The 12245-nt window shown below is 40.0% G+C and overlaps 2 protein-coding genes across 2 annotated transcripts; both read right to left on the reverse strand.

Annotated features, from left to right (window-relative positions):
- Positions 1-435: 435 nt before the first annotated feature.
- Positions 436-3869, reverse strand: LOC310934683 (uncharacterized protein; the record flags this gene model as incomplete). The annotated part of the gene is made up of 3 exons (XM_083898478.1): positions 436-576; positions 1174-1283; positions 3833-3869. The coding sequence occupies 3 exons, from the start codon at positions 3867-3869 to the stop codon at positions 436-438; spliced, it is 288 nt and encodes a 95-aa protein (XP_083754604.1).
- A 1645-nt stretch (positions 3870-5514) lies between these two features.
- Positions 5515-6486, reverse strand: LOC310934684 (trace amine-associated receptor 4-like; the record flags this gene model as incomplete). The annotated part of the gene is made up of 1 exon (XM_083898479.1): positions 5515-6486. The coding sequence occupies one exon, from the start codon at positions 6484-6486 to the stop codon at positions 5515-5517; it is 972 nt and encodes a 323-aa protein (XP_083754605.1).
- Between the last annotated feature and the right edge of the window lie 5759 nt (positions 6487-12245).

The raw sequence follows: 12245 nt of genomic DNA on the forward strand, positions 1-12245 counted from the left end.
AACTCATGATTATTTCTTAACTGTAGTAGAACGTAAATAGTAAGCACACTGGAAATTGATTTTGTTAGTTATACATATTGCTTGTGTGTTATTATAGGACCTTCCCAAGAGAAGGTCATGCGCACAGCATTGACAGCAACAAATATTTGTGTGTTTACCACTGCAGTGTGTGCAAAATGGCAATAACAACCTACACAGTCATACAGATACATATTAGGATTTATAGATTGACACATCACATTTTTGGAGGAAATCACGTTACATGTCATGTAGTTCTCAAAATGTTAACTATACACTATTCCAAAAAAACAGACAGTTATTGCATAACATAGACAACATGTGTGTATAAATATATCAGATGAATACGATGATATGTGAGAATGTACACTTTCCTAGTGCAAGACCTGATTAATGACATGTCAGTGAATCAACAGTTTAGAGTTTAGAATTAGAAAAATCATCTTGAAATATTTTCCCTGTAATGATCATCCTAAAAGCTGATCGAAACCAGCTGTAAAAGAAAGCATAAACAAACGGATTGAACAATGAATTTGACCATCCAAGCCATTTAAATGACTGAAGTACATGAAGTGGTATTGTATAATTGCTCAAAGGATGAAAGCTGATGGACAGAAAGTAAGGAGTCCAACTCATAAGAAAAATCCCCACCACAATAGCCAGAGTTTTAGTCGCCTTGCTCTCCCCTTTACTGACAGCTGCAGTAGATTTTGCCATGCTCTGGATGCTGCGTGCCTGTTTCTGTGCCACCATCAAAATCTTTAAGTAGATTGCAAACATCAAAATAGCTGGGATGCCAAATGCAATAAAAACTGCCACAACTACTGTACTCTGTGTTTTCGGTTGAAACAAAACACATCTGTTGTTTTTTTGTCCTTTGTCAGGGGCCTTTAATGTGAAAATAATTCCATTTAGAGTGGCAATAGTCCAGGACACCAGAATCATGATCCCAACGACACGGACATTTATTTTTATTCTGTATCTCAGAGGCTGACACACTGCGTAATATCTGTCAACAGAAATGAAGCACAAGCTCCAAATGGAAGAATTGCACAGTAACACATCTAAACTGCCTCGTACCTTACAAAGTAAATCTTCAAGATGCCAATATTTCACAAAGAGCACGACACTGAAAGGCAAAACTAACAGTCCAACCAGCAGGTCAGCCACAGCCAGTGAGAGCATCAAGTAGTTTGTAGGAGTGTGGAGTTGTTTGAAGTAAACAATGGAGATTATTACAAGAAGGTTCCCAAACATAATGAGAACTGACAAAGAGCCACCAAAAAAACATAATAGATATGAAATAGTAACTGCAGTTATGTCAGGCACATTTGCTGATTCATTTAAAAAAATCTGGTCTGCAACAACTTCAGAAAAATCCATGCTTAAATTATCATTAATACCTAAATAATTATCCTACCTAAAATTAAGAAAATTGCACCTGTATGTGACATAAGCATGCAGGAGTACAAAGTATCTGTATGTTTAATGGCATGTTCTTAAACCTGGTGTGTGCATCTGTTGTGAAATGTGTCCCTAATTTCTCTGCTGGTGAGGAGAGTGTCAAGATTATAAATTATTTTCAAGCTCATTAGCATATTCAAATCAAGATAGGTGTGTTTACAGTCAGTCAATATGCTGAATATTTAGTATTTAGTTAAAGCTGTGGTCATAAACTTTAGTTCATAAAGCCCACCACTATGTGTTAAAGCGCCCATAGCCCGAAAATTCCAATTAACTTTGTTTTTCCTCATTTATGAAGCCATAAAGTTTCGAAAACAAACAGTTTTGCCATTGCTGGGAACAATGGGTTTTATTGCGATGGGTAGAATAGACCCAGCGAAGACTCTTACCAACTGCATAGGCCTTTCTCGGAGAAAGCTTTCAGCAATAATTTCCTGATAACATTGAAGAACACTGGGAATTCCCAAGGCAGTGGTTTGTCTGAGTCAAAAGACTCAGACTTTTAAAAGGTCAAATTTACTGTCAAACGTGGCAGAACCATCTTGATCAATACAGTCCTCAAACTGAGGTTGTGGATACTCGTAAGGTTTAGTTACCGAATTTACTTTACGATAATCGGTGCAAAACCAGCAAACAGGGTCCCTCAACTTGAGAATGAGGGTTCTGTGATTCCATTGTCAAGCATATACTAAATTTCTACATCCATAAATTTATAACAACAATAATGATCATAATAATATTACATTTTATCTATACAGTGTTTTTAAAGCTCTCAAAGATGCTTTACAATTAAGTTTTGTGTTGATATAGTTAGGGATTTGGGGCAGAGTATTATTTCAGATTTGTCACATTTTTTGCAGCCATGATTGGAGTTCAGTCAGACAGTTTGTGAGGGTAGAGTGGGTGGCAAGGGTCATGGATTTGTGGCAGGGTTTGAGGAGTTTATTGACCATGGAGAAGAGATTATTGGGATTATTGGCGCCCGAGTGAATGAGGTGTGAGAAGTAGTTTAACTGGGCGGCAGCGTCTTTGTAGTTTGAAAGGTGGACTGTACAGGCATGGAGATGAACTGTGAGACTGGTTTTGTTATACAGGTTTTCATTTGACGGAGTTCCGGAGTGTACCAAAGAGCTGAGCGAGTGAAAGTGACTGTTTTGGTTTTTAAGGGAGCCAGTTTATCGAGGAAGAGGGATAATGTATTGTTGTAGTGTGTGACCAGGTCAGAGGGGTTTGGGGTCAGCAGGGGGGTGGATGTGGACAGAGCATTTGCAAGTGAGTCAGAGAAAGCTGAGGGGGAGATGGACTTGATGTTTCCGAAGAATATTTTGCGTTTGAGATTTGGGGGAGGGCCAGATGATCCGAGATGTGGAAGTTGGTGCTGGAGAGTTGGTAGAGAGTGAGACCGGTGGAGCAGACTAGGTCCAGGATGTGTCCGCAACAGCGGGAATAAGATCTCGAGTAAAGATCCACACCAGGTCTGCTCGAGCTGCCTGGGGCTGGAACACGCCCCTGGGGTGAGAATAGCAAAAAACTAGCACGAGTAGTTTTACTGTCCTCCTAGAGCAGAGCAGAGGACTTTCCCTGTCGGTTGGTGGACGCTTGATAAGCTTGTATAGCAATACTGGAGCTACGACATCCCATAGTGAGACATCTCACAAGATGTTATGAAAGAGAACTTTAGGTTATTAACATAAACCCGGTTATCTGAGTAATATGATTGAGATGTCTCACCAGACAACCCTTCTTGCTTGGGCGAGTGAGAAGAGGTGCCTATCTTGAATGACGTGGTCCCGTCCGCACACAGTATCAGTAACGTTTGAGGAAGAATTTTGCACTTTTGCAGTTTGGATCATTCATCTGGATATTCAAGTCCTCCAGCAGGAAGATTAAGGGGGGATATGGTGGATAGCTGGGTGAGGATTTCTGCAAGGTCTGACAAGAAGGAGTTGTTAGGTTTGGGAGGACGGTAGATGATGGCAATGACCAGGGAATGGGACCAGAAATTGAGGACAACTTATTTGAAGGACTGAGCAGGAGGTATGGGGTCTTAGCAGTGTTAGCGGGTTAATGAGTTGAAACAAAAACAAAACGAACTGTAGATCAGTTAAAAAGACTCTACAATCCAAAACAAACGCAGGTGAAGCTCCAACAATTAAATTATGATCCAACAGTTATGTTTATCATCAGAAATGTGATAGAAATGCTGGCGTGCTGACATCTATGTTATACTCTATAACATGAGTTCAACTGGGTTTATGGACAAACAAAGACAGATAACTCTAAATGAGAGCAGACAACTTAGTACTTCTTTCAGCAGATAGATGACGCCAAATTATTCAGTGCTTTTTACCACACAACAAGCTTTCATCAGGGTGCTCTGACGCCATCATCCTTTACCTTTAGAGAGTTGACACTGCTGAGTCAAAAACATAATACTGTTTGAGCGGCTTGACATGATGGAGCTGAATCGACGTTTTACGACTTGGTGTGGACAGATTCTATATTTGGTCAGCACAGTAAAATGACCAGAAAAACCGGCTTGGAATGGCAAGTTAATCAAAGGTAACAAAGCAAGAACCTGAGGCCTCATGTACAAAGACTTGGCGTAAGCCAAAACCCAGAATCTGTCATACGCACAAATAAATTCAGATGTATCAAAGTGTGGGTATGCATGGATCCAAGCACGTTTATTTTGTACATCCCAAATCAACGTGGAATTCAGCGCACATGCAGAGGTGCCAAACACTTCCCTGTCCACACCCCATTTAAATATGCAAATCAATTTAAATAGGCCCTGAGATTTACCTCTTTGATCAAATAACGCATTGAACAAAGGAAAAAACGTGTTAATATAAATTGCTAATTTTTAAATTTGCTTTTGATATTTCTTGTTCTAAATTGCTCAATAAACTTTGTTTTATTTAGCTTAATTGATTTGATTCAAGTCATTTGATTTAATAAATCATTACTTTGTATTCACTTATAGGAGCAACCTGTGTCTTTTGTGCATGTATTAAAGTCAATTACAGTGTAATTTGATTTTAAATGCATATATTGATTGTCTTTTTCCTGTTATTACTATTATTATAATAATAATTAATGTATTATTTTTAGCAATGAAATTATTGCCATATACTGTTGTCACCCAACCCAATGGAGCCATGCAGTGAGTCTGCAAGCTCTTTTTTCCCTTCACTAATGCTAGCAGCATCTGACTTTCAAAATAAAAACAAGTTTGGCTTATCTTATAATGCACATCTTAAAAGTTGTTTTATTAGGTAAAACAAATATATTTGTTACAACTCGTTGCCTGCTCATGATTAGTTTAAGTATCACCAAAACTGTGAATTTGTTATGTATATTTTTCCACTTGTTACACAGCCTTTTTGCAGGTAACCCGTCGGTTACCCAACCTGTTACAGGACTCAGGAGGAGTAAGCCTTGTGTGTATGTGTGGCTATACATAAAATAATAAACTGTAGGCACAGTATTAACATTTATAAAGCAATTTTACTTCATTGTGCTTCATAAGTCTTAACTCATTTGAAGCTGATCATGAGGTTAAGCTAAATGTGCACTAAAATACTTTTGCTTTATAAAACAAGGTTTCCTTGTATTTTCCTTGTATTTCCTAAATAGATATGCTAGAACCTGCAGAACAAAAAGTCGTAAAATTAGGTTTAAGCATAGCTTGTGTGTTATTATATGACATTCCTGAGACATGTTAATGGACAACTACATTGACAGCAACACAATTTAAAACTACCTGTATTCACTTTAAAAAGGCAGTGTGTGCAGAATGGCAAAAACAGCATACACAGCAAAATAAATACATTTTAGGTTTATATAGGCATCGATGCATCAAATAGTTGAAGACATTATATATTATGCACTTGCCGAGATGTTTTGTTTGCACTGCATTGCAAAAACAGACAGTTATTGAACAGCACATAACATTTGGACATTAAAATATGAGATTAACACACAGATGTGAGATTGTGAGATGTGACAATTTATTATTTCTTCAGTGAATCAAGAGAGTTTAGAATTAGAAACATCATCTGTAAATATTTTCCCTGTAATGATCATCCTAATAGCTGATCGAAACCAGCTGTAAAAGAAAGCATAAACAAAGGGATTTAACATTGAATTTGTATATCCAAGCCACTTAAATGACTGAAGTACATGAAATGGTATTGTATAATTGCTCAAAGGATGAAAGCTGATGCACAAAAAGTAAGGAGTCCAACTCATGAGAAAAACCCCCACCACAATAGCCAGAGTTTTAGTCGCCTTTCTCTCCACTTTACTGACAGTTGCATCAGATTTGGCGATGCTCAGAATGCTGCGTGCCTGTTTCTGTGCTACGGTCAAAATCTTTAGGTAGATTGCAACCATTACAATAGCTGGGATGCCAAACCCAACAGCAACTCCAACAACTATTGTACTCTGTGTTTTAACTTGAATTGAACCACATGTGCTGCTTTTCTGTCCTTTGTCTGGGGCTTTTAATGTGAAAATTAATCCATTTAGAGTGGCAATAGTCCAGGTCACCATGATCATGATCCAAATGACACGGACAGTTATTTTAGTTCTGTATCTCAGAGGCTGGCACACTGCATAATATCTGTCAACAGAAATAAAGCACAAGTTCCAAATGGAAGAATCACACAGTAACACATCTAAACTTCCTCGTATTTTGCAAAGTAAACCATTCAGATGTTGATATGAGCTCACAAAGAGCACGATACTGAAAGGCAAAATTAAAAGTCCAACTAGCAGGTCAGCCACAGCCAGAGAGAGCATCAGGAAGTTTGTAGGAGTGTGGAGCTGTTTGAAGTAAGCAATAGAGGTTATAACAAGAAGGTTTCCAATCATTATGAGAACTGACAAAGAGCCACCAAAAATACATAATAGATATGAAATGATCTCTGTAGTTATGTCAGGCACATTTACTGATTCATTAAAATGAGGCCGGTCTGCAACAACATCTGATGAATTCATGCTTAAATTATCATTGATATTTTGATTCCCTGCAAAAAATCAAGACAAATACACATACAGTATAATGGATGTAAGCATGCAGCAGTGTAAAGACTGTATGTTTCATGTCATGCTCTTAATCCTGGTTTGTGAATCTGCCATGAAAGGTGTCTGTATTCTTACTTCTGGTGAGTAGAACATCAGGATTATAAACGATGTTTAAGTACATTTGCATATTCAAGTGAAGAAAGGTGTGTTTAAAGTAGGTCAACATGCTGAATATTTAGTATTTAGTTATAGCTGTGATGATATACTTTAGGCCTTAAACCCCACCATTCTGTGTTAAGTAAAACGATTTCTAAAATAAAAACTGAAGTACAGAACACGTGATGCCCCACAGCCCCCAAATGTGCTGACTTTCATTATAAACATTTGATTTTGCAAGGTTATTATAGTTAACAAACACTAACTGAAAGAAAACTAAAATAATTTTTCGTTAACTGAAATAAAAATAAACAAACAAAAACAAAATATAACTCGTGCTCAGTTTTCGTCTTTGTACATTTATTTTATAAATAAGCGTTCTTGGTTCATATAAAGTGTATTTAGTCACAGGTGAGGACCCAGGGGCCGCTCATAGTTATCCCAGAGAAATAACCACAAAATCGCATTAGTGATGCCAAGCAGCTGACTCAAAACCAGAATTGTCCAGGAGACCCAGAAAACACCAAACAAAGGCGATGGCTGCCCAGGAGACCTTTGATAACCCAAAAGGCTGAAGTCACAACAAACTCTCCAGCACCACAATTTATACACTGGCAAACAGGCAATTGACATCACACACATACACTTTTCTGAGTTGGTGTTTATAGATGCTCCGACAATTTAAGAAGCCACAGGGCGAACCTCACAGTCTGAAGATGAGACAACGAGTCAGCACAAAGCACTGGAGACTCAGGCTACGTTCACACTAGCACAGGTATTTTTTAAAAACGGAGACTTTCCCCTGCGTTTGTGCCTTTCGTTTACACACAAACAGCGATTTCGCCTCAGCAAACGATTCTTTCTAAAAGAAAAAAGTTTTGGGCAATCTACGCTCCAAAAATGCGACCTTTTTACATTTGGTCATGATCATTTTTACATGTTTGCATTTGCAAATACAGCTCCTATATTACGTAGAGGACCAGAGACGTGTTAGGGCTTCGATGTGAGCCAGACCGCTTCACCGTCAGCATCGCCGGTTTTGGGTCTGACCTGGGCGGACTGCTGTCCGGTGGGAGAACTTTGAGAAAGAGGTTATTACAATTTCAGGATGTTGCGATCATCGCTGCTGTCGCTCTGTCACTTGTATAGTTACGTCCATACATCGAGGGTGAGAGGTCAGTCGTTGTTGTTGTCGATACAGGATTCTGATTGGCTTGTATGGCTTTCTCCTTCTTCCTACACTGCCGCCCCCACAGGCTTGGCGTAGTTATGATGGCTCTCAACAGCTTATTTATGCGGGTTAATATAAATGGAAACTTTTTTGAAAATGATGATGTGTGCACAAAGTTATTTTGGAAAACGGAGGGAAGACATTTTTTTTTAAGTTTTAAAAAATATCCAGCTAGTGTAAACGTAGCCTCAGAATATATGAACATCCAAGTCATATTAGTTCACTATGAAGCATCCAAAGCCCTAAGATCACCAGGAACATGTTCACTGTGGTTTCTCAGATGTTGAACCAAACAAACAAAACAACCAAACAAAAAAGTGAAGCAGCATTCAGTTATTCTGCTCCTCACCTGTGGAACAAACTTCCTGAACAACTGAGGTCTGCTCAGACTGTCAACTCATTTAAATCAGGCCTGAAAACCTTATTGTTTACCGAAGTATGCTGTTTCATTAAAAAGAAGCTACTCTGCAACATTTGAATACTCCATGCTTAAATTATCATTTATCAGTATAAAAACTGAAATAAGCGACAGAACTAAGCGGTGTCATCATGCAACTGTGTCAAGTCTCTGCATGTTTACTACCTTGCTCTTAATCCTGGTTTGCAGATCTGTTGTAAAACATGTCTCTAATTCAGACTTTTAATTCTAGAGAAGTCAGAATTCTAAGCTATTTAGCATATTCAAGTCAAGAAAGGTGTGTGTAAAGTAGGGATGGAACTTTTTTTGACAAAACTAAAAGTAAAATACCGACACCACGCAGAAGGCAGCCTTGGGCGCATCCTTTTTGGATCCATGCCACAAACACCTAAAGTTCACAACCAATGAGGTTAAGGAAGCTGTGCAAGACAAGTTGAGCCTTCTGTCAAAGACGTTTGATATAGTGAAATTTTTTGCATGTTTGTTGGTGCCATACAAGCTCATGTGAGTATTTCAGAAACTTCTGATGTGTTGGGATTTCCATGGACAGCCAGAGAATGGTCAAAACAAGACGATATTTTCACTCAGCAGCAGCAAAAAGACCTTGTTGATCACAGATGTTAAAGGAAACTAGCTCAGACTCATTTGAACAGTGAAAAGGCAGCAGCGGTATGGATACCAGGAGCAAACTTGCATTCATTTAAATAACCACTTATATAACCAGGGAAGACCATCTCTGACCATACAACATGTTGAGCATTGAAAATGATGAGCTACAACAGCATAGGACCAAGTCCCTTCCACTAGAACTTGCCAGACTCTGCCAGGTTCCAGGTTCTCCAGTGGGGACATTCCATCAAATTTTGTCATAATGCTTCTCATCACTTGCTGGTCTTCATCACAGGCTTTGTTGTGGCCATCAATGTCCTGTGACACCCATGCCTCTGTATCCACCTGATCCCTCTTCACTTGCAGGAAGTTGTTCCATCTTTACCAACTGGATTGCTACACCACTTCCCACACCCAGTCATTCACCGTCGACATATAAAACCATTGGATATTGTTAGTGTTTCACCACCTTCACTACAGTCCCTTACTTTTACTCAGTAAATGTACTCATCAAATGCATTCATGGATGCGCTAAAACGTTCTCAAACTCAGACAGAAGTGATTGTTTTTGACTCCAAACATGAAAGGTCAAAGGTCAGCGGTCATCCTGACTCCTTGTCATTGAAAGCTACAAATCACACCAGAAATCTCGTGTAATTATTGACTCAGACTAAAGCTATTACTAAGTCTGCCTATTACCACCTGAGTCATATTGCAAGGATCAAGGGTTTTCTGTCCAAACAAGACACAGAAAAAACCTGTTCATGCTTTTAATTTCAGCAGACTAGCAAACATTATTGTTTACTGAAGTTTTGTCTTAAATTGTCAAATTGTGGTGGGCACTGAGGGGTGTTTTCTCTCACCCAGTTGGGTTATGGGTAAGGGAACTGTGTTATCCCTGTCTGTGCACATGTGCTGTTTGGAGTCCGGACAATAAACCTGGTTAAACTCGAACTGCGTTCTTCATCCTGCCACTTTGGTGACCCTGTTTTGAACATCTTCGAAGAAGTGGAGGAAAATGTCTCCTCTTCAACAGCTGATGGATGTGCCTCTTGGTTCCATGGTTCAAGCACATCGAGGCACTTTTCCACCTACTAGGAATAACGGCAGATGACTCCAGGTATTATTTGGTGGTCGCTGGTCTGGACCACTCGCCGTGTGATGCAGCTCCTGCATGTCCCGCTGCGGCAGGCCCAAGCAGTTTCTCCTCCGGTGCTACAGCCTGTCCACCGCGGAGAGAGTGGATAAGCTGCTTTCACTTCCCGGTTTGGGCAATGGTTCGGCAGTGGACCTGATGAATGCTATGTTGTCCTTACTGGGCTCGGAGGATGGTGGTTTCCTTTTTTCCGCATATTTTCTTGCGACAGCTCCCACTGCCGGTGCGCACGTCCCAAACTCCCCGTGCTCGGCAGCTGGTGATTTCCGCGGTTTGGCTGAGGAGGTGGACCACATCCTACTGACTTCCAGACATATCTCCGTGCAGAGTGTGGCGTCGGATTCCCTGCTGCCGACTGCGCAGATTTGGCGACGACGGCTGGACAGCGAGGAGGCAGTTTCTGAAGGACTGCATGCTACGAGTTGCTGATATTCTGTGTCCCGAAAAGAAAAGCCTGTTTAACAACTTGTCACTGTTGGCAAACACTGTGGTGGAGCGAATTAATGGACTTTCTGGTATTATATATGAACAGTTATGGAACAAAGCAAAAAGTTTCACTGCATTCTCTGTGGCACTTGATGAAAGTACTGATGCAACTGACAATGCTTAGCTTGCAATTATCATCAGGGGTGTGGATGACACGTTTGAGGTGACAGAAGAGTTGCTGAGTGTGTGTACGATGCATGGCCACACTAAAGCGAAAGATATATTTCAGAAACTGTGTGACGCGATGGAGCGCTGGAACAGACTGGTGGGCATTATAACCGACGGTGCGCCAACCGGGAAAAAAAACGGACTGGTTGCCCTGGTTCAGAGAAAGTTAGAGGAGGAAAACTTAGAGCCAGCACGAGCTGTGCAGCAAATGCTCGAAATTTGAACATGTCATGTCTGTCGTTGTGAAATGTGTGAATTACATCAGGTCCAGAGGATTTCAGCACTGCCAGTTCCGGGCTTTTTTGGAAGAAATCGAAGCATCGTATGGTGATGTACTCTATTTTACTGAGGTGCGCTGGCTCAGCAGGGAGGACGTGTGTGTTGAAGAGATTTTTGGAGTTAAGAGCTGAAGTAAAGAAATTCATGGAAGATGGCAGACTGGATGTTCCTGAACTAGATGATCCAAAACGGATAATGGATTTGGCATTCCTTGTGGATATAACACAACTATAGATCCTGAATTTAAAGCTGCAGGGTCCTGGTCAGCTCACAACAGCCTATGAGAGCATGAAGGCCTTCCCCACAAAACTGAGACTGTGGAAAACTCAACTGTCTGCAAAACCGTCTGCCATTTTGCTGCATGCAGATCTTTGGCAAAAGAGGGAACAGTTTTCAGTGGTGATGAATATGTCATGCTATTGAAAAGCTGCAGCAAGAGTTTGATAGGTGATTTGCTGATTTCAAGGCTCACCGTGACACTTTCCAGCTGTCTGCAGACCCCTTTTCAGCTGATGTGGAGAGTGTCCCCAGCATGTTGCAAACTGAACTCATTGACTTACAATGCAACAGTGAACTGAAAACTAAATTCACAGAGGCACAGGGAAAAGCAGACAAGACTGGAGAGTTCCTCAGAGAGCTGCCTCCTTCATTCCCAGAGCTGTCCAGAGTTTTCAGTCGTGTTATGAGCCTTTTTGGGAGCACATATGTATGTGAGAAACTGTTCTCTACAATGAACTTAAATAAAAGCAAGTACAGGACAAGACTTACAGATGCTCATCTTGAGGCTGTACTCAGAGTTTCAACTGCAACATTCATCAGAGTAAATACAGCTCAGCTAAGTGAACAGAAGCGCTGCCAGGTATCTGGCAAGAAATAAATGGACTCAGAAGTGATTTGTCTGTTGAGATGATGAAATGTTGAAATGTTAAAATAAGTTATTTAAGCTAAAAATTGCACTAACTGTTAACATGTGCATACAAGAGTTATTTTTTGTGTTGTTATTTAATATGAAGACAATATGAACAGAAGTGCTGTCAGTTCATGAAAGGCTTTGAATAGTTGTTTAAGAATAAGGCCAAATACATTTGCACTTACTGTGAATTTAATAGTTTTGTAATATTATCATACAATATTTGAAAATAAACCTCGTTTTCAGAAATATTTGTGATGTTTTTCTTGATACTCGTCTCAAACACTGAAGTGGCCCCCCACTGAGATGACAGTGCCAG

This window comes from Microchirus variegatus (assembly GCF_963457635.1).
Source record: "Microchirus variegatus genome assembly, chromosome: 12".
NCBI classification, from domain to species: domain Eukaryota; kingdom Metazoa; phylum Chordata; class Actinopteri; order Pleuronectiformes; family Soleidae; genus Microchirus; species Microchirus variegatus.